The 23,600-nt window shown below is 38.7% G+C and overlaps 1 protein-coding gene and 1 pseudogene across 7 annotated transcripts in view; both read left to right on the top strand.

The window, feature by feature from the left end:
* LOC144598723 (syntaxin-binding protein 5-like) overlaps nt 1–23,600 on the top strand; it is a 178,688-nt gene that overhangs the window by 82,223 nt on the left and 72,865 nt on the right. For all 7 annotated transcript variants that reach the window (XM_078409059.1, XM_078409058.1, XM_078409055.1 and 4 more), the window contains exons 7-15: nt 1,646–1,729; nt 7,424–7,547; nt 12,602–12,680; nt 14,070–14,224; nt 14,808–14,880; nt 15,939–16,089; nt 18,431–18,498; nt 20,130–20,170; nt 22,102–22,319. In XM_078409059.1, coding sequence (XP_078265185.1) covers nt 1,646–1,729; nt 7,424–7,547; nt 12,602–12,680; nt 14,070–14,224; nt 14,808–14,880; nt 15,939–16,089; nt 18,431–18,498; nt 20,130–20,170; nt 22,102–22,319 — 993 coding nt within the window. The remainder of the gene's footprint in view (nt 1–1,645; nt 1,730–7,423; nt 7,548–12,601; nt 12,681–14,069; nt 14,225–14,807; nt 14,881–15,938; nt 16,090–18,430; nt 18,499–20,129; nt 20,171–22,101; nt 22,320–23,600) is intronic.
* On the top strand, nt 12,229–12,405 carry LOC144599035 (U2 spliceosomal RNA; annotated as a pseudogene).

The raw sequence follows: 23,600 nt of genomic DNA, 5'->3' as shown, positions 1-23,600 counted from the left end.
GAAGGCCTACATTTGGAGTACTGTCTGCAATTCTGGTTGCCCCGCTGTAGGACGGAAGTAATTCAATTGGAAATGTATTAAAAAAATTGAGGAGGATGATGTCGGGTCTGGAGGGTTTGAGTTATATGACAGGCTGGATAGGTTGAGCCTTTTCTTCCTGGAGTGTAGACATAAAGTCATGCCTGAATGTTGTCTATGTCTTGCTGTCAGCACCTGTGAACGGCTTTATTATTGAATGGTTGGAAATATGATTGACCATATCCCCACAGCAAGACCTCTACTTACTGGGTTTAAGGCTTGAAAATTACTTCTAGGATGGTCGTCAAATCTTTTGTTACTTGATCCCAGTCTGTCAGATATTCTCTGCCAGATATTAACTGGAATTGAATTTAGAATCCTCTGTTTCCCATGGTTCTGCTCTACTGTTTTCCATCATGTAACCCCTGCCTTATTTAAGAATTGTCCTTTCCGTCCTTGCATGCAACATTATGGTTAATCACTGAGTAGGAGTCAACGACAGGTAGTTCAGTGCTTTCTCATCGTAGACTAACATTGTCTGGCTCTTTTGTGATGCAAATGTTGTATTTATTCTCTTCTCTGAATGTTATCCCGCTCTTGCTGAATGTAGACATGGACTGTTCAATCAACTGAAGGTTGGAATTTTAATGCTGGCAAATTTAACAGTAATACATGGTGACACATAGTGACCTCTACATTAAAACAAAAATCGAGGCATTTCACAAAGGTAAAATAAACAGAGCTAAATTTAATATATAATAAAGATGATAAATAATAGCCAATCTTGTAAGTGGCACGTAGATTGGGCAGATGACTAAAGTATAGCTGTGATAACCAACTCTTAATTATTCAGTATGGAAGGAAATACATCTGTGGAGAACAGAAAAACAAAGTTAAGTATGATTTGAAATATCATTTGTATTAAGTGTATTAAAAAGCATCAGACATCTTTCATAATACTTACCGCATTCTTTATTTAAATACTATGTTTTGTTTGTTTTGTGTTATTGTACAGTGGCATTTCTTTCCAGTTTATTAAGCATTCCACGTTCCTATTCACTGGTCAACTACACATTCCATTTATAGGTCTTTGGTGACATGTTTACAACACATTATGACTAGGATACCATACTGCATAAATAAACTTCTTCAAGCTTGAAAGCTTTAATCACTTTTTAATGTAATCCTGTACTCCGTTAATGCACTATTAATGTACTTTTCCTGCATTTTCTGGAGGCCAGCTTTTTGAACCTGGAACCTTTTAAACTGACAGAGTAGAACTTTGAAACATTGCACAGCTAATTCATTAGCTAGTAAATCAGACCTCAGTAAATCAAGGGCCCAATATATTAAAAAAATAATCAATCAATTCTATTGTTGGTATTTAATAGAGGCTCCATTGACTATAAATAATATCTCTCATTTAAAATGTCTGTGAGTGCACCTTCACTCATACGTTGGCAAAGTATAAAATTATACATATTTTGAATTTCTGTGCTACTAATTATAAAGGGACAGGGCTGCACTGTGAAACTTAAATAATCAGAGTACATTGTGCACTCATACGAGATTTGAAGTAAGCATATTTATCCAGAATTGAATATATATCTTTAATTTTGTTTTGCAGCTCCTCATGGGGTTTGAAAGTGGAATGGTTGTAATGTGGGATGTGAGGTCAAAGAGGGCAGAATTTAGATTATATTATGACGAGGTATGTACAACTTTTTGTTGGGAAAGTATAAAATCATAGTTTATTTAGACTGTCTACCAAAATCTTTTACAACTTTCTGCCTTACGTATGTGCACAAATTTATGATTTTAATGATAGCTGTCCAAATGGTATGAGTTACACAAGAGAGTGTAAGTTTCTGCAGAAAGTTGTTGATGGCCTGTGCAGAATTATTTAAAGATTTAATTTTTTAAGTTCTCCTAAGGATAACTTCTCCTTTCCAAATAATGAAGTAATTGATTGTACTAATGCATGTAGTCTCATTAAAAAAAAATGTCTATGCTCTTAACTGTTTTGTTGAAAATATCTCATGATCTTTAAATGGAGAACGTTAATAACATTTCAAGAATGTTTAATTGTCATATGTACCAGCAATGGAACAATGAAATTGTTACTTGCTGCAACTTTACAGGGCCATTAATGTAAAACACATAAATAAATACGTAATTAACAATAATACAATAAATTAATAATCAGTAATGCGAGCCTGATGGTTGAAGAGTGCGCAAATCTATTTTCAGAATAGGGTTTCCACTTACATTGTAAAATTGATAACATTATTAGATAAATGATCTAGCAAAGCATTCAAGATGTTTTGATAAATCGGCAAATGCAAGGCATATTGACAGTAAGTCTAATTTTTATGAGTATGACCAAATCGGGTATAAGCTCATGCTATTTAAATTTATGTGTATCAACTTTCCATGACCATTCATTGTGGAAGAGGCAGATTACGACAGAAATTTGTAATAGTTTGTATCACGCTGAGTTTAATAGCAAAAATATATGGCTAGTACTTACAATTAAATTGTAGCAGAAGCACTAAGTTGCACTAGAAAACTCAAGCAGCAAATAATTAATCCAAAGACTTATGTAATGAATCAAAAATAAACGTAGCTGAAAAACCTCAGTAGATTGGGAAGCACCAGTTGAAAGGTGTTGGTTAACGACTAGGGTTTTGCTGAACGTAAACGCTGCTCAGCTTCCCTACCGATCTGCACACATTCATGATGCAGAGGAGTGATTTCACTGACCTTCTGCAACTGACAAGAATTCTGTGAGGGAGAATGGGCTCCATGCTGTAAGAAGACCTCCAGTGGAACAATCTAGAGCCCCACCTGTGAAACACCCTCACTGTTTGATAACATATTTACAAATGAGGTGTGCAAACAGTTAATGACACTCTGGATCATTGAAAACTTGCAGTCCTCAAAGCTTCTTAATGGATCTAGACAAGGAGCTGCATGTGCTAGTTTGCCAAAAAAACCCATGAAGTGCTGGAGAAACTCAGCAGTCAGGCAGCATCACTGGAGACCATGGACTCTTACCTATTGGTCTGGCAAGAGAGTGGGAACTGCTTTGCCAATAATTGCACAGGTGACAACATTCAATTTCAATACTTGAATTGCTTCCCAGCCTGGTGCTGACCCATCAAAAAAGTATCATGATATGAAGTGCTCTGCTGCATTTGGGGGACTCGGTACTTGAGCAGTGGTGTCCAGAGTTTCATCAGGCTTGTGGCCTTTTCAGTCATGCAAGGTAGCTTTGACAGCATCCACATTGTCCTGAAAACTCCACGTTGAAATGTGGAAATGTGCAGTTGTTGCCAAGATTTCAATCCTCGACTGGATGCACAGAACAAAATTAAAGATCATAATTAATGGAAATAGGAGTGTCAGCTTCATTATTCAATGAAGCCATCTCTAATTCCATTCTGATTCCTTCTGCTCAGTCTTCAATATATTCAATGATTGAGGTAAAGAATTCCAAGGATTTGCAAATTTCTCTCGTACAGAGGGAAAATACATTTCTCTTCTGCTCAGTGCCAAGTGGCTGACCATTTATCCCAAGGCTTTGGTCTCTAATTCTAATTCAGCAGGGAAAGCAAAAAAGCTCTTGGCATGTACTCCCATCAGTTGCATTTACAATCTTGTATGTCTGAATGAGATCCCCCTCCATCCTTTTAAACTTCAGTGAGCATAGTCTAATCTTTCTCAAATTGAAAAGTCTAATTTTCCGCAAAGATCGTGACAATTATTGTCAACCGACATTCATGAAGTTTTAAGAGCAGTTTCACTTTATGGCCATCCACTATGAACATTTTCTATTGCACACTGTGCCCAGAATGATTAAATAACAACTCTCCCTATTCATGACTGCACACATAAGAAGAGAACATTCCCTAAATGTGATACATGCTGCTGCCACAAAATCATCGAGATCTTCAGAGTATGCAAACAATGGTTCTTGCTTCCTCAACTGCTCTCAAACTGCAATGTAGTGTCCTACAGAAAGGTTCTTATGATTCTTCAGAATCTGCTGATCATGTACATTCAGTCTTTGCCATGGAGCAATTGACAAACATTGCCCTTTTCTGTGAGAAGAATCAAAGTTGGCCCCTCAGCTCAACTTGACCATGCCGATTGAGATGCCCTATCGAAGCTGGTCCCATATGTCTGCTTTTGGTCCAAACCTTTCCTATCCATGTACCTGTCCAAATGTATTTCAAATGTTATTGTGCCTGCCTCAACTATTCCCTCTGGAAACTCATCCCATATACCAACCCCCCCTCAGTATCGAAAAAGTTGTCCTCAGGTTCCTATTAAATCTTTCTCCTCTCACCTTATACCTATACCCTCCAGTTATTGATTCCCCAACTCTGGGAAAACAACTCTGTATTCACCCTATCTATTCCCCTCATGGTTTTATACACCTCGATAAGATTACCCCCTCAGCCTTCTGCGCTCCAAGGAATAAAGTCCGACCGTACCAACCTGAATCAAATTTCTACACTCCAAGAAAGAAGTAACCACGCCTGCATGCAGAAAGCCATGAGCACCATTCATGCACGGATGTGCAAATGTCAAATAGTTAGAGATCATTACCAGAAGATAATTCTTCTCCTATGATTCTCCTATGACATTCACAGTATTTGTTATATGTTTATCAGAGAAGTTGCAAATAGAACTGAGCATTGTGGAGTTGTCAGTGAACATCCCCATTTCTGGAACCTGGTGGCGGACTTCAAATATTTCATTGCAGCAAAGAAGAAAATAATTTGGCCCATCAAGTTCATGCTAGCTCTCAGAGCAATTCCATTAATCCATTCATTACTCTGTGATCTATTCTTTTTAACTGTCCATCCACTCTATCCTGATCCTCCTTTCACCCACCTACACTTGGCATACAGTAAAGGAGGGAAAGAAATAGAGGCATCCAGGGGAAACTCAGGAGTCACTGGTGGAACCTGCAACTCAACACAGGCTGAAGCTAGGGCTGCGCCCAGGGAACTCGGTGAAGTTTTACGGCTGAAATGATTGAACTACAGCAATCTTCACCATCGTTGTCCTTAGTGTGACTCCGGAATGTTTTTTATCCTTGATATTAAAAGACTTAATTTAGGTTCATGAATGGTATTGTTGATCAGATACCCCAAGAGCAGTCACTCTCACCTGAACTCTTGAATTCAGCATTTTCAGTCCCGTTGATAGCATCTTTTATCACACTATTGATTTATGTGAAGGATCGGCAAATTAGATTTGTCCTTGCTTTTTTTCTGAACAGAATGTCTATGTTGCTGTACAATAGCAGCTTGATTAGAGGTCAACTAGTTTAGGAGGCAAGGTCTTCAGAACTCTAGCTGGGGCATTGTTTGATCCCATAGCCTTTGCTAGTGTTCCTGGCAGTTCTTTTGAGAGCACATGGTGGAATATACTGGCTGAAGGCTGTCTTCTTCAATGGTGGGGATTCTAGAGGAAGTCAAGATTAACAATCTACCTGGCAGATAGAAAGTACATTGAGTTGTAGATGCTGCCACGGAAAAGCAGCCACCCTAATCAAAGTCCCACCCCGTTTATTCCTCCTTCTTCCCGTTCCCGCGCATACCACTAGACTCAGAAACAACCAGAAACCACTCTGTTGTCAGGGTTCTGGAAAGATCTTTCATGAGCTAGCGTATTGTCCACTTCACCTTGGACATTGGACTTTGCCTCTGGAACAGATGCGCTGCAATGCTGAGAACTATTGTATTTATGTATGGTAAATCCAATCTGGTTGGATAGCATGTAAAACAAAGCTTTTCAGGACCTTGGTACATATTGACAATAATAAACCTGAACCTATAACAGTATATTCTGCCTATGTGTGGTTACAAACAGTTATTTCTCAACTGTAGCATGTTTCTGGACCTCCGGCATTGAGAATGACCATGTTCATGAAGCTTTCCCTGATCATTAGGTGCTTAGTTGACCATCACTATTGACTTCAGGTAAGACTGAAGCTTAGAGGCATGGGATCTCTACCCTCCAGCAGACGAAGAGACAATTCTGGACTAAGCTGGAGTCACAGATGGACACTCGAGAGCATGGCAGGGCTTGCACACGATAACCTTTGAAACAGACGAAACAGCATCGCATAAGTGGCAATGACGCATCACTTCTAGATGAGCATTTATGCACGTTTTTAAAGGGAGAACAGTGGCACTTTCATACGAGTCCTTACTGCCCTTGACAATCCTGTGATTTCAGTCTCTGAGGTGACATCAGAGCATCCTTCAAGAGGGTGAATCCACACAAAGCTTCCGGCCCAGACAGCATGCCTGGCCAAGTGTGAATGACCTGTTTGGATCAATTGGCTTGAGTACTCAAGAGGGTCTTCAGCCACTTGCTTCTGCAGGTTCCCATATGTTTCAAAAGGACATTTATTATACCAGTATCTAAGAAGAGCACAGTGACCTACCTCAGCAGGACAGGCAGCATCTCTGGAGAGAAGGGATGGGTGACGTTTCGGGTTGAGACCCTTCTTCAGGTCTCGATCCGAAACATCATTTATTCCTTCTCTCCAGAGATGCTGCCTGTCCCACTGAGTTACTCCAGCATTTTGTGTCTATCTTCGGTTTAAACCAGCATCTGCAGTTTCTTCCTACACAGACCTCAATGACCGACCTCAATGACCGGCATCAGGTACCAATTGCATCCACCATAATGAAATGTAGTGAGAAGTTGGTTATGGCGCGAATCAACTCCTGCCTCAGAAACTTGGATTCACTTCAATTTTCCATTTGCCACAAATCAACTGCAGATGCCATCGCACTGGCTCCCCACTCGCCTCTGGACAATCTGGATAACAGGAACACATGCGTCATCGACTATGCCGCTATCAACGCTATCATCCCTTTCAAACGTCACCAAGTTCCAAGAGCTGGGCCTCTGTACCTTCCTTTACAACAGGATCCTGGACTTCCTCATTGGCAGTACTCAACGAGTGTGGATCAGTATCAACACCTTCTCGTTGATCATCAACACAGGTGCACCTGAAGGCTGCCTTCCTAGCTCCCTGCTCTACTCTTTACACCCACGACTGTGTGGCTGCGCACAGCTCCAATGCCATCTATAAATCTGCTGACGACACCACGGTTGTTAGCTGAATTGCGGATGGTGAGGGTCAGCCTACAGGAGAGAGATTGAACACCTGGTTGAGTGGCGCTACAACAACAGCTCAGTATCAACAAAACCAAGGAATTAATAGTTGACTTCAGAAGGCGGAAGTCGGGAGACCACATGCGAGTTGATGGGTTGTCATTCCAAGTTCTAACTGAATGTTTTTGACACGTGGATGCTAAGTAAAATTTAGTGTGCAAATTAACTTTTAATGTACTCACTATAACTTCATTTTTAGGCTATCCATTCTATCAGCTGGCATCATGAAGGGAGGCAATTTATGTGCAGCCATTCAGATGGTAGTTTAACCCTTTGGAACTTGAAAAACCCAAACAAACCCCTTCAGATAATAGTACCACATGGTAAGCACTTGTGAAAACCAGTAGGTAAGTGCAGGTATACATTGCATTAATTTGCACAATGCCTTTTAAATAAGTTATAATGTAACAAACAGCATTTATAAAATAAGTTGTTTTTTCCTATATTTGTGGCAAAGTCTGGCCAGGTGGAGCAACTGGGAGTGGGTTAATATTCCTTAGGCCAAAAAAAGTAAACTGATGACATTCCCTGTTTCTGATTTATTTAAGCATCAAGCCGTGAAAAGGGTTTTTATTGTTAGCCTCTCCATGGTTTACAGCAACTCTTGGGTCTTCAAATGAATGGGTGTGATCAGGATGGGAAATGATGGAAAAGAGGAAATGACTTGGAGAGGTTGGGGATAAAATAATCAACAAACAAAGGAGGAGGGGAAGGGTGTGGAGAGTCCAGCAACACTCTTCAGCTCTGCAATGTCATTCTTGGCTCCATATCCAGAGAAGTGTTTCTATAAACGTCAGTCATCAGGCATCTGTTTAAGGATAGACACAAAATGCTGGAGTAACTCAGCGGGCCAGGCAGCATCCTTCTGGAGAAGGAATGGGAGATATTTCAGGTCGAGACCCTTCTTCAGACTGAGAGTCAGGGGAGAGGGAGACACAGAGATATAGAAGGGTAAGATGTGAAAACGAGAGATTAAAAGGGACAATGCTCAATGAAAGTGTAGAGTGGTTCATTGTTAGCTGAGCGGAAGGTGACTACGAGGCACACAATCAGTAAAATTTAATCAGGAGGACAGTGTTTAAGGATTGTTGGTTAGGCGATGCAGAGGCCATGTTTTCATGACTGTCTTAGGCCCAGTGTTTGCTATGGGGATTTTGCAGAGGAGATTTCAGATAAGTGTTGGCCTCAAAATTTGTATATGCAGAGTCAAGACCTTATTTTTTCATGGATATATAATCTATAAATGTTTCTTTTTCTGCCTCACCAACATTATTGGACACTTAAATGCACCCACCCTTCCCTCTAGTTATGAAACATGCAGGATCAGAATAAAAAGAATAAATTTGGGGCTAATATATGAACACTGAAAATACACATGAAAATATATGAGATTACTCATTAACCCTAAACCTAGAGTTAGTAGCTAATCTTAAAATTAGAGTTTGGCTGTTTGGCTTTTATTTCATAAAGTATGCTAAAAATTCAGGTGCCGGGACAACTGGAGATTCGAGAATGAGAGTACTTTTTCCAAGATTTCCAAATGTTATGATTTTTTAATATTACATAAAGATTACTTGAGGTTAAAATATAAAATACATTAATTAACTTCGGCGGTCGGGTCCTTAAACAGCTGAAGCAGTTTATCGGACGGTAATCCGCAGCAAGGAATGACATGTGCACCAGCACCTTTTTGTCTGCAAAAAAAACACTGGGTAAGGGCATCAAGAAGATAAAGCAGCAGTGAGAAAATGAGAATTAAGTGCAGATTAGGATTGCATGATATATAAATGCTTTGCTTTATGTGATGGACTTTTGTGGCCCATGAAATTGTGTTGGTAATGCTGGTTTAACTATGTCTTTAACCATCTTGATGCTCCGGACATGTTTGGCCCAAGGGTACACAAGGATTGTACTTTGGTTACAGGTGTAATATCAGTTGCATCCTGTAAGTTCTAGACTGTTCTAGTCTCCAGCAAAATCAGGATGACATCATGTGAATGTTTAGAGATAGAGTGTGGAATTAGAGCTGTTTATAAAACGAAATGAAGGTCATTAGGTTTAAAAATAAATGTACTTTTTGTGGAGTGGTGCAAAAGTAGTCGCATTGCTTCAGTTGCTTCCCGTTGAAGATAATGGATTGTTTGCTATTTGATACAATGAGATAGAAAAAGCACAGAGGGCTAAATGGCTTATTCAGATGGAGCACTTGATTGCAGCAAGCAATTATTCTCATTTAGAAACAGAAAAAAACGGATTTATTCTTTTATGGAAATTAGTTATTGTGCAAGCCTCTTGTTCGAGGATTTTACAAAGTGTATTTCAAACAGTCATTGGGCCTTGAATTTGCTTTTGCAGAGGCGAGAGCCCACTTTTCATGGACACAATCAATAGATGTTTCTCTTTCTGCCTCACCAACTATAATGAACACATTTTCTGAACATCATAAACACATCATTTATTATTTTGAAATGTGCCTACCAAAGTCTTTTTTTTCTGACAGTGACAATAAGCATCTAAGTCTATTTTATTGATCCTATAAAGCCTTTTAATTCAGTTCTGACACCACTTGCAGCTATTCACTCGTGTGTTGACAAAATACCTGCAATATATTAATTCCTGTACCATAACATAATTATTTTCTGAATGGAAGCCAAATGGATCAACAGAGAGTGTGTTATAATGCACTTTGAAGATTCTATATTCTTGGGAATGTGTAAAATTAATAGCTACCAATGGCTTCTAAATAAAATCCCTATTGCATTCATGAATTCATTGATTGACAGAGTTATGACAGCTGAATCATTTGAATTAAACTATACAGGAACACAAATTTGGTAGGAGAATGAAGAGACTTGGAACGAGTAATCAAAAAATGCAGTGAGAGCCTAAAAGAAAGGATGAAATCAGTAAATGAGCACAGATAAACAGTGTCGTCTGCTACATTGTAATCCAGATCTGGACTACAGTATTTCTCTTGTTCATCCATGCATGATGTTATGGATGTTGAAAAATATTGATGGATTATACACAGTAATAAAAATGTGGATACTTAAAAAGTAACAATACTGGGAAATCTCTTTCTTCCTAGACAGTTCCTTGGAATTGAGGATGACAATTCTGTGGGTTCTGAGGGGACTAAAGAGAACAATGTGAGCAAAGGATGGTTGAGGGGACAGGCGGGTGGGTAGTTTGTGAGATAATGAACACTTTCCCCAATGTATGCTGTGTTTCCAACATGTGCACTCAAAGTGCTTATTTACGTGCACTCAAAGTTCTTGGTGCCATTCCAAAAGCTCCTCCACATTAAGTGGCCAAAGCCAAAAATTCCCAGCGAGTCAGTAGAGAATTTGTAATTTTCCCCACAGAATTTAAAGAACATCCCCAAATCATTCCACCACCAGGCTGGTAATCTCTTCCTGTGTCTTTGGAGTTTGTTGCCAGGCATGCAAATAACACAGCCTGTCGAGTGGAGTCTGTTGCATTGAATTTGAACATGAACGGCATGGATATTGGTTTGGGATGAGATGGTTATTCCTGAACAGTTGAAAAATTATATCTGTTTCTCTGGAGATCAGAAGAATAGGTAATCAATGAAACATACTTGTCATGGCCCCTTTGGATATTAGGCTTTATGTTTCTTACCTAAGATGCTGAGATGGTTCCACTAGTGAGAGAATCTTGAATAAGGGAACATTGTTCCAAGATAAAGGATGGCCAATTAAAACTGAGGTGTGTAGGGATTTCTTCTTGCAGAGGTTGTGATTCTCTGGAATTCCCTTCTGGAGGCTTAAGGAGGCTAAACAGCTGTTGTAGGAGGGAGGGCTTTGGGTTCATGGTTCATTGGGATCACTTCTGGAGCTGGGTCACCTGGATAAGAAAGATTAGTTACACTTGAACTGGAAGGGACCAATATTATCCTAGGAAGATTTGGATATGCTGCTCAAAAGGATTTAACTTAATTTGTGTCAATGGGGTTGGGAAGCATTGTTGCAGTGCAGCTGTTGGGGAGGGAAATAGACAATAGGTGCAGGAGTAGGCCATTCAGCCCTTCGAGCCAGCACCACCATTCAATGTGATCATGGCTGATCATTCTAAATCAGTACCCCGTTCCTGCCTTCTCCCCATACTCCCTGACTCCGCTATCCTTAAGAGCTCTATCTAGCTCTCTCTTGAATGCATTCAGAGAATTGGCCTCCACTGCCTTCTGAGGCAAAGAATTCCACAGATTTACAACTCTCTGACTGAAAAGGTTTTTCCTCATCTCCGTTCTAAATGGCCTACCCCTTATTCTTAAACTGTGGCCTCTGGTTCTGGACTCCCCCAACATTGGGAACATGTTTCCTGCCTCTATTTGACACAATAGTACAATAGTACAATAGTCGACCTTCATTGGGCAATGAAATGAAGCAGTTTTTAGTGGGATAACACTTGGATGTCCTCCCAGTGGCCAAGGTGCTGCTCCCAAAGAGTATGGAATCCAACCATGTCGTAGATATGATCCAACAACTTAAAGAGAAATGCATGGAACAGTGCCAACTGTTGTACAGTTTTTTGACTTAATTAAAGCCTTTGACTTCACTAAGCCAAAGGGTCTATGGAGAACACTGCTCAAAATGGCATGCCTACAGATATTAATCTCCATCATAATTTCTGATAGCAAGCAAGCCATGATCCCAACCAACGGGCGAATGTCAAACAACGCATCATTCCCTGGCGTTTTTCCCCCCGATCTTTCTTGCTGCAATGCTGTGCCTCACATCCAATCATTTTCTATAACAACTGGGAAACTGATCAACCTGCAGTGACTACATTCCAAGGACCAAGGTCACGCAAGCCTCAGCAATCGAGCTGCAGTGTGCAGGCGGCACTTGTACCTGTCGACCGGACAGCTGAAGTTCAAGTTGGGAAATAACATTGTTTAAACATCAAAAATGTTTAACCATGTTAGTTAGACTATTGGAGACCAAAAAGATGTAAGACCCAGTGAAAAATCTTTAAAACGTAATAACTTTTTAAAAATCAAGTATGGTATCGGTTCTTGCCAGTTTAATATTTGATGCATCTGTCCGGGGAAAACACAAATTGATTTTTTTTTAAAGTAGGATATTGCAGCAACTTTTGTTATATCTACTTCATCTATTGATCTTGTATTGCAGCAGTATCAGGAATAGCACATTTGTTCTGGTACAGTTAGGGTGTTGTCTTCCAACATAAAATGCAAAATCAAGTTAAACCCTGATGATATTAATTGCCAAAACACATTGACCTTTATGGTGAATTAATATGTGCCCAATTATTTTGGTGTTTCTGAATGAGTGCTTTATTTACTGTGGCAATGTTGCAGTTACAGTTTTTTATTTTGGTGTTTTACGAACAGGTAAAGTCCAGCGAGATGGTAAGAAACCTGAGTCTTGCAAACCAATCCTAAAAGTAGATCATAAGACTTGCAGAAATAGGCAAGTATAGTATTTTGTATTTGACAGCTTTATATAAGGGCTATTTCTGTATAGTACATTCTGCCAGGAATTAAAAAGATTTGCAACAACTTGTAGACCAATTCTTTATTGTTTTGGGGGACTGTACACAACTGATGCCATTTAGGATTCTTTACAAACCTTTTGGGTTATCATTTATAATTTACAGTAATCACTATTGTAAGAGTCTTAGGGTTCCAGTATCTTGGATTTTAATTTGATATTTCACAAGATAAGGTGATAAAACTTTTGGAAGATTAAAATAACTCGTCTGAAATCTGATTCCATTATTTAAAGGCATTATAGATTGAATGTTACATGGCATTTCTGATGATTTGCATCCTTGCACAATCTGCAAGTTCAGAATTCTTCTGTCTTCTATAGCGGAAGAATTTTCAAGAAGAGAAAATTAAAAGTTAAGTTCATTAAATAGTTTTCATGCAGTCTGAAGGTTTAAACAGATAGATCACAATCGCAGTCTTCCTCACTGTCTTCAACATACATTCAGCATTATTTAGTTTTAAATACATTTGAAGTAAACAGTTTGGTTTTCTTCCAACCACTCTTTACATTCCTTCAAGTTGGTGATCTATGATCTTCATACATGCCTACAATTCTCCAACCAATAAACTATTTCTCATGTATGAATCTGAACAGTGAGTGGTATATTTTATTTTTATCCTGACCTGGATTTCAAAGGACAGTAACTGACTTTTCCTAACTTCTCTGACGATATAAAATGTTGCTTTGTTACAAGTACGAATATGATATTTGAGGCCGCAGTTTGTGTGACATCTATAATTTGTCACAGGAGGTTGTGATAATGAGGGGTAATGTCCACATTCCCCATAATATTCCATACATTAATTTTGAAAATGCAGACATTTATATTCACCAACCAACTGTTGTAAAACAAAGCATGCAGATCTCTCAGCAATTTTTTCATTTCTGTTGATTTTAATGGAAGTGAAACGGTCAATCACTGCAAAAGGTGACTGTTTCCCTCAGTTGGTGAGATGAATGTCTTCCTCCCTAATGACAACTGCATCCTACCATGCAGGTAGGATGGTCGGATCCTACCTGCATGGTAGGATGGTATATATTCTGCTGCTAAATTAGAGCTGCATTTCAATTTGCTGCTTTCTTTTAAGGTTGCAGAGTTTAATCATTATTGGCAAACAGAGTTTGGCACGATGCACAATTTAACATTTGCTTGATCAGCAAACTTCAAAAATGTTTTATCAACTTAAAATTGCAATTTAGAAGCCACCAAATGTTTATGGTAATTTTCTGTAAGTAACAAAATATTTCCTTCGTAATCTTATCACATATAAAAAAGGATGTTATCTAACTTTGGTTTTTATCTTCCAGTGAAACATTTATTATTTTTTCTGGAGGTCTCTCCTATGATAAAGCATGCAGAAGACCCAGTCTGACAATTATGCATGGCAAATCCGTTACAGTTTTAGAAATGGATTATCCCATTGTGGACTTCATAACTCTCTGTGAAACACCATATCCAAATGGTAAGTAAGAAGGAGTGAATAGTTCAGGTGTTATTTGCTTAAAGACAGTGTGTAAGGATTAAATAATATTCTGCAGGAATTTGTGCAGATCGCTTTAATGGCAAGAGATACCAAAAAATATTTAGTAACATAGTAATTGGTATGCTATATGTTCAGCATAAATAGACACTGGTGTATTATAATTGCCATAATATTGTTATGTTATGTTGTTAATAACATCTTAATAATATAATATGGTATGTTATGCTTGACATAGATGGAGTAGATAGTCAGAACTTTTATCCACAGTGAAAATGTCAAAGACTAGAGGGCATAGCTGTAAGGTGAGAGGGGCAAAGTTTAAAGCAGACGCGTGGGTCAACTTTTTTTACACAAAGGATGCTGGGTACCTGGAAACGTTGCCAGGGGTGGTGGTCAAAGCAGATACGACAATGGCATTTAAGTAGCTGTCAAATTGGCACATGGAAATGTAGGGAATGGAGGGATATGAGTCACATGCAGGCAGAGGAGATTAATGCCATGGCATCTTGTTCGGCACAGACATCGTGGGCCTTTATCTGTGTTGTACTGTTCTGTTTTACAGAATTCCAAGACCCTAATGCCGTGGTAGTACTACTTGAGAAAGATCTAATCGTTGTTGATCTTACGCAAAGCAAGTAAGTGAACTTGTTTGTACAGTAGATATTCTTATCGTTTATAAAACATAAACTGTATAGCATAAGACTAGAAACATATTTCCTAGTGTAAACATTTAATAATGATTGACAAGATTTGCATCTCCTTGAAAATTTGATTTTTTTGTTTCCCGGAAGGTGCTTTACAACATTTGGAAAAAGGATCCTGTGCTGGGTTTTTTTACTTGCCTAAGACTGAAGGGCCTCATTCATTTCAATTAGCAAATTCACTCCAGAAGTGGATATTTATTGGAGGAAAGAAAAATACTCTGATTCACAGATGAATGTATCTTTGTGTTCTTAAAAAGCGTAGGCTCAGAATTTTCACCTTCCACTTCGGTACCTTTTTCCCAAAGTGGATCAAGTACAGTCTGAGAATATTGGTAAACATTAGGGAAAAAAATTATAAAATACTAGACCGCTTGTGGAACCTTGCGCTCTGAAGACACCCATTTCAAAATTCAGCATGGAATGCCATGAGAACAATTCTTACCACAAATTTTCAATGGTGCAGTCTAGGCCCTGTTGTTTAGAGCCCACGCAGTGGAGATGCACAAGGTAGTTTAAATTACCTATGGTAAGATACACCTAAAATTGGAGCCAAAGACATGGCCTTCTCTTTAGAACAAAATGCCTATTTATTTCCTACAATCTCTGTATCCTGAAGAAATTGTCTTGTAGCTGAATATCCAATGTGTATTGCCATCCATGGGAAAGGCTGTGCATCCAAAAGGTGGAAATAGAAGAGTGATATGATGTGGAAGATGCCATTTCTTACCTGTATCCATTCTCAAGCGGGAGTTGTGGGAGCGGGCAATGCAGATCCCTGGTTGGTGATCATCGTAGGCACCTGCCTATATTTATGCCCACACACAGTATTGGCAGGAAAAAGGTTAATTTTATGAAATAATAGTCTGTGTGGTAACATTCCATAACATGAGCACAGTACTTTCTGTTTGATTACTTTCATAGATTTATAGTTCTGGTGGCTGAGCCTAGTGTCTTTAAAATTTATTTTTGATTTTTGTTTCTCTGGTCAGTTTTCCTATCTTTGAAAATCCGTATCCAATGGATGTGCATGAATCTCCAGTGACTTGCTCTGAGTATTTTGCAGATTGTCCTCCTGATTTGATACCCGCCCTCTATTCTGTGGGAGCCAAACAACAAAAGCAGCAGGGACATAGCACAAAGGTAATAAACTACATTTATTGATAGCTTTATATGTTGGCCCTAAGGGAAAAAAAGTTTTTTTGCAAAACTACTGTTTGTTGGTGAAATATTTAACAACTATTGGGTGTTCCCATAACATGGGTACATTTTAACAATGATTTTTAGCAGAGCGCTATGTTCTGTTTAATCAATTCTGGAAGTGTATTGTCTCGTTTAATACAAGATATAATGGTATTCCTTTTACAATTTTGTGCAAAAGTATTCAATTTCTGGAAAAATAAACATAGAAGAAGAAATGGGAAGTCTATGGACAGTTGGAAAGAAAATTTATGGCACTACAATATGACTTCATTTGAATACATTGTTGATATAATCTTAAAATGCAAATTTAAAAAAATCTATCAAAGCATTTTCAAAAATGCAGATGCTGAATCTTGAGTAAAACACAAAGTGCTGAAGGAATTCAGTAGGTCAGGCAGCATCTGTGGAGGGAATGGACAGACGACGTTTTGGTTCGGGACCCTTCTTCAGACTGATTACAGTAGGGGGGGAGAAAGGTGGGGGCGGGTCTGGCGTTTGGTCACCCATTTGCCAATTGAGCCTCCCCTCACCTGTATCCACCCACCAATCACTTGCCAGGCTTTGTCCCACCCCCACCTCTCTTCTCAGTTGCTTCATCAATGAAATTGTGATGGTTACGAGAGGAGATATTTGCTGGTGACTGATACAGTCTCAACTTTTCTCATTTTCGCAAGACCTACACTGCATTTGGCCATTGGCTGACATGACAAATAATGTTTGTCATAAATATTGGCTTTCTCCATCCACTCTTGAGGTTGATCACATTAACCATCTAAATTAGAAATCACTTGGTCTTTTATATTCAAGGGAATGCAAACTTAGTGTAAGCAATCTTTGCTCACGATTGTACGGTTTAGCCTGGGTATCAACTTGATAATTCCGCTCGGCACTATTTCCAAAGTAGATATATCCTTCCTACGTGCAAAATCCAGAAATGAATTCAGTTCTTTCAAACATACCATAAACAATTGATTTTTTTTCCTCAACCACTGGTTTTCAGTGATTTTTGTACATCGATTCCTAAATCTCTGCACATCCACAGATCTTAAATTCTCAACCTTCAAAAAATACTGCTCCATTCCATCACTTTTTGATTATGAACTTTTTTGGGTCCATCCACACAATCTAATTTATTAAACAAGACAGAAAATACTGGGAGTGATCAGCAGGCACGACAGTATTTGTGAGAAGCGAAAGAGCCAACATCACATGTCAAGACTAGGGAGTCAAAACTAAGAAATAAAGGAATTTTAAGTTGCTCAGAACCACTTTCTCAGCAGCTTTAAATTACATTTTTATCTCTCATCCCTTGTTCTGATGAAATTTCTGAAACAAAACATTTAAGTCTATTCCTTTTTCCACAGATGCTGCCTAGCCTGCTGAGTGTTTCCACCATTTTCTGTTCTTAATTCAGAATGAGATCTCTTATGAGAAAAGTTCACAAGCTTGTTTATTAAAAGAAGTACAAATGAGAAATTATAAATAATTAGGAAAGTATTATTAGAATTATTGTAATGCATTTTATGGAATGCCGTTTGTGATATCAAGGCAGTGTACATTTTTTCAGTAACTGCATTTTTAAGCTATTCTAATCCACATTGGAAAGTATTATACTTGGAATATCGTAATTTTTTTAATTGATTTCCATAATATTCCATAATTCAAAATGAACTCTGTAGTTCCTTTAAATACCTTGTGTTCATCCTGTGTTCTAAAATCTCAAAGTATTTTAGTTCTAGAATTTGCATCATCCTCATTTATAAAAACTGATTTGAAGAATTAATGTAATAGATGTTGGTTGCTAATCTTTTTGAGCTTTTAACAGAATTTAACTAATCTGTACTGAACATGGTTTTTTTCGTTGAGCAAAGTAGATTAGATTGTTAGTGGAAGTTATCCGTTCTAAATTAAAGCCAAAAATTAAAATTAATTGAATCAGAATAAACATTTTTGGATTTCTTCAAACAACGCAGTGGGATGTCAGTAGTAATATATACAAAGACCCAGCTGACCTGGAACATAACTCAAAACCCACAATCATTTTCCTATATCTGCCTTTATTTGTCAATGAAAAGACTATTAGAAGGAGAGGTAGACAGATTTCATCAAAGTTCAGATTTTCTGAACCGATTTGGGCATCTCAAGTTACTAGTTTATCTCTATTATTCAAAACTAATTATCTGAAGATAACATTAAGTTCTTAACAAATGAATATAAATTCTAAAAAATGAAAACCGCCTTTAAACTAATTCTAATATTTCCATCTTTCCACCTGCTCCAGGAATGGCCAATCGGTGGTGGTACTTGGAATTTGGGTGCACAAACATATCCTGAAATCATCATAACTGGGTACGGTCTTTGTCAATATAGCTTACAGTTACATTTCATCATCATAATCATAATCATATTTTATTAGCCAAGTATGTTTTGCAATGTGTATAGAATTGACCAGTCTATAGATACTACTTAAGGGCAGCACAGTGGTGCTGCGGTAGAGTTGTTGCCTTACAGCGCCAGAAACCTGGGTTCGATCCTGACTATGGGTGCTGTCTGTACGCAGTTTGTACATTCTCCCTATGACTGCGTGGTTTGTTTCCTGGGATCTCCGTTTTCCCCCCACACTCAAAAGACCTGCAGCTTTGTAGGTTAATTGGCTTGGTAATTGTAGGTCAATTGTAAATTGTCTCTAGTGTGTGTAGGATGGTGTTAGTGTGTGGGGATCGCTGGTCGGCGCGGACTCAGTGGGCCGAAGGGCATGTTTCCATACTGTATCTCTAAACTAAACGAAATGATTTAAGACTTGTGAATGCTGTTCTTGTTTCATGTAATTGCTATTGCTGGAATGGACATCATTTGTGGATCAGTCGTGTTATGTTGGTGAATATTGAATTTACTCAAATAATTTCAAACATATTTCAAAATGTCAACTTGGCTTAGTAGCTAAAATGTATATAAAAACTTTGAAATCAATTTTAGGAATTTCTAGGATCGTTTAAGATGTGCAGTCAATTATGCCTGCAGCAGCTAAAAATATATAGTGTTATTAATTGTTATTTTGTCAAAATTCAGTGGAATATGATCCCAGATTTATAGGACAATTAGAGATCGGCTAGAGGAACTGAAAGGCTAATTCCTGATCCTATTTTTTAGTCCTAAGCTCATGTCTTCATACTTACTCTGTCTGGTGGTAGTAGAGATGGTTCACCGCTTTTGTTGAGTGAATTTATCTTAATTAGGTAGAGGTGAAATAATCAACAATAAGCTGAATTCTGTTCATTTACAGCTTGCAAATCCATGGAGAGCCATCAGCTAGTTACAGTGCAAGGTTCAACCAGATCTGGTCTTGCAATGCTCAGCATTGAGTCTAAGGTGGTTCATGATTCCTCGGAGCTGTGTGACCAGATAGACCTTGCATCTGGCCCCTAAGCACGACACCAGCATTGCCAATACAAAGCAGAGGCCCCATTCTACATGAATTATCAAAATAGAAAGTGTTAAGATGTTCCAACATGTATTGCTTTTACCATTCCTATTTTGGCATCAAGAAACAATTAATACAGAAAGAAGGTAACTTGTAGTGGGATTAGATTGATTGAATTCAATAGAAAGGTTTGTTTTTAATGAATCTTCTGATAGAGACATTTGTTCAGATATGTGGATAGGGAGGGTATAAGTGGGTTATGGACCAAATACAGGCAAATGGGACTAGCCCAGTGTGCCAACTCAGCATGGGCTGGGTGGGAGGAAGGGCTGCTTTAGTGTTGCGTGACTATCAATCTAATTGTCATGCCCCTTTGCAAATTTAGAGCTTTGTAAATGTAAAACTCTCTTCTACATTTGTATAGCTTTTTTTAAAGTAATGCTGCATTTGTCATAATTTTCTAAACACTGACCGAATTATTTATTCCAATTATACTTATGTGATAGCTTTACATTATTGCCATGTTTATTTTAATTTGTAATGATGCTGTTTTTCACAGACATGCAGATGGTTCTTTGAAATTCTGGGATGCTTCAGTAAGTAAGTATGAAAGCTTCAATTATTCTATGATGTTTCCGAATTCTTTCACGGTCTTAATGTAAAAATGTTTAGGATTGTGTTATATTGAATTATTTAATGTAGATTATGTATACACGGGACAATAAAGCAGCAGCAGTTTAAAGTACATTGAAGACTTGTGTACTCTGAGGCCAAAGGTCTATGCAATGTACGGTGTACATCAGTACATGCTGAGATGCTGCACATGACATGTGAATGAACTTCAGCCCCAGAACCTGTTACAGTTGAACACAACATAACATATATCTATATATATACAAAATATAGTTCATTTTTTTCTGCCTGAACAATATATCTCAATCAGGTTGTGAAGAAGGCATATGATATTTGTTGGTTGGGGTAGCAAAGTTGGGATGTTATGTTGCAGCTTTATTAAAAAACTGGTTCTGCCACAGTTGGAGTAACTTTGTGCAATTCTGATCGCCACACTGTAGGAAGGATGTGCTTGCAGTGGAGAGATTGCAGTGTAGATTCACCAGGATGTTGCCTGTGTTGGAGGAACCTTTGTATGGGAATAAATTGGATAAGGTAGACACAAAAAGCTGAAGTAACTCCGCGGGACAGGCAACATCTCTGGAGCGAAGGAATGGGTGACGTTTCAGACCGAGACCCTTCTTCAGACTAGATTGGATAAAATGGGCTTGCTGTCCCTGGAGTGAGGGGTTACCTTCCAGAAAAATATAAGATTATCTGAGGCATAGATAAGATAGAATGTCAAAATCCTTTTCCCATGTTAGGTGAATCGAAAACAAGAGGATATAGGTTTAAGAGGGAAGTTTTAAAGGGGATCTTGGCGGAAAGGTCAGTGGGATGTGGTGGGCCGAAGGACCCATTTCTGTACCATGACTCTTGCTGTGGAAGCTCAATCAGCAATGACAATCAGTAAAGGACATTATTTTCATTAAGTTGTGTTTTGACATGGAAAAAAGGTCAAGCTATAGTGATTTCCAGAAAGGTGATATTAAAACAAAACCAACATAAGGCCCACACGATCTCCTGGTTGCTAAACACTTTTAACTCCCCATCCCATTCCCCTACTGACCTTTCAGTCTTGGGCCACTGTCAGAGAAAGGCCAAATGCCAATTGGAGGAACAGCACCTCATATTTTGCATGGGCAGCTTACAACCCAGCGGTATGAATATTGATTTCTCTCACTTTTAAGTAACCCTCGCTTTCCCCCTCTCTCTGTCCCTCCCCCACTCTAGTTCTCCCACTTGTTTCACTATCCTCTTGATTAATTTTACTGTTTGTATGCCTCATTGTCACCTTCCCCATATCCAACAATGAACCATTGTACATTTCCTTAATCAGCGTCTGCTTTGATTTGTCCTTTTCACACCTAACATACTCTTTGTACCCTTCCCTCCCTCGTTTCCCTCTCCCCTGGCTCTCAGTCTGGAGAAGGGTCTCAACCCGAAACGCCACCCATTCCTTCTCTCCATAGATGCTTCCTGTCCTGCTGTTTTACTCCAGCATCCTAACTGCTGAGATAGTTAAACGTGGTTACCATCCTGATGAGAAATTGGAGAAACAAGATACATATATCAACTAATAATAAGGTTAATGAACGGTGAAAATGTTCAGCAGGTCCGCAGAGTACATGGGGAGAGAAACAATTAATGTTTTAGTCGGTGACTTTTTGGCAGAACTGGGAAAATTATAATCAGCTATGTTTTCCTAATGACAAACCTAAGTTGTTAACTCACTTTCTCTCTTTATAATTACTACTTCACCTGCTGATTATTTCTACAGCTCTGTTTATATTTCAGATCTATGTTTTTTTCCAAAAAGTAAAATCATATTATTGGTTTATCATTTTGTTTTGCTGCTTAATTACTGCATACATATATACGTTTTAGCTGATCTAATTGTTCTGCCTATCCTTTGCTAGTAACTCTTCAAGTATTATACAAACTGAAAACATCGAAAGTGTTTGAAAAGCAGAAGGTGAAAGATGGAAAGCAGACTGCAGAGATTGTGGAGGAGGATCCCTATGCCATCCAAATGATCAGTTGGTGTCCAGAGAGCAGGATGTTTTGTGTTGCTGGCAATTCAGCGCACGTCATTGTTTACAGATTTAGCAAACATGAAGTTACATCCGAGATATTGGTGAGTCCCTATTTTTGTCTTGTGGGTTCACAAATAACAAAGTACTTATTTCCAAGGGAAAAAAAAATCGATATTAGTGACACTGATGTTTCTTTCTTCAACATTTTTACGGTAGATAACAATGTTAATGAGCAGAGTTGTAATTTTGTTTTGCAGTTGCCTGTGCATTTTACATTGAAGTATTCCAATATTGAAAATGAATAAAATAATTCATTCACTCGCAAGTTCCCCAGTTGCAGAGCTAACAGAAGAATTTCCATTGTGGACAGACTTAAGCATTCAAGAACCTTGGTGTAGCTCGATAGTTTGTTGCTAGTGTGCAAGAGGATATTGCTGCCTTGAGAGTTGAACTTTTTTCAACAATAAACAATTGAAGGTAGCCATGTAGTCAGTGGGTTTATAGTTTATGTCAATAGATAATTTGTCTCCCAAGATGAAGGCAGAGATCTAGAAAAAGCAGAGCACTGCCAGAAATGGTGCGAGTGAATTTGAGAGCAGAGTGATAATTGGGTGTCCATGCTGCACCTTTGATTTGTGGGAATTGAGAGGAGTCGAAAGAGAAGTTGTTCAGGGTAGAAGCAGATTTCTTGTTTGTCTGCTAAACTAAGTGAAGGTAAACCTAGCAAGGAAAAGAATTGCAGGGTAAACCTGTCAAAGTAAGGAACTGTAATAATAATAATAATAATGCATTACATTTATATAGCGCTTTTCATATACTCAAAGATGCTTTACAGGGATTTAGAGAACATAGGGAAGTGAATAAATAGATAAATAAGTAAACGAACAGAGAAAGGAGACAGAAGGTGAGGTGACCTTCAGTGGTTGAAGGCAGTACTGAACAGGTGAGATTTCAGTGATGTTTTGAATGTGGTGAGTGTGGAGGAGTCTCTGACGGTTTGGGGTAGTGAGTTCCATAGGGTGGGAGCAGCGATGGAGAAAGCCCTGTCCCCCCAGGATCTGAGTTTGGTCCGGATGTGGGGGGATAGGAGATTGGCAGCAGCAGAGCGGAGGGTGCAGGTGGGAGTGTGCCTGTGGAGGAGGTCGGTCAGGTAGGATGGGGCCAGGTTATGGAGGGCTTTGTAGGTCATGAGGAGGATTTTGTACTGGATTCTCTGGGGGATGGGGAGCCAGTGGAGTTTGTAAAGGACGGGGGTGATATGGTCACGGATCGGGGTGTGGGTGAGTAGACGGGCAGCGGAGTTTTGAATGTATTGAAGTTTACTGATGATTTTTGAGGGTGCGCCATAGAGGAGGTTGTTGCAGTAGTCCAGACGGGAGGTG

This window comes from Rhinoraja longicauda, chromosome 12 (assembly GCF_053455715.1).
Source record: "Rhinoraja longicauda isolate Sanriku21f chromosome 12, sRhiLon1.1, whole genome shotgun sequence".
Classification (NCBI taxonomy): domain Eukaryota; kingdom Metazoa; phylum Chordata; class Chondrichthyes; order Rajiformes; family Arhynchobatidae; genus Rhinoraja; species Rhinoraja longicauda.
This window is presented reverse-complemented; position numbering and strand designations above follow the sequence as displayed.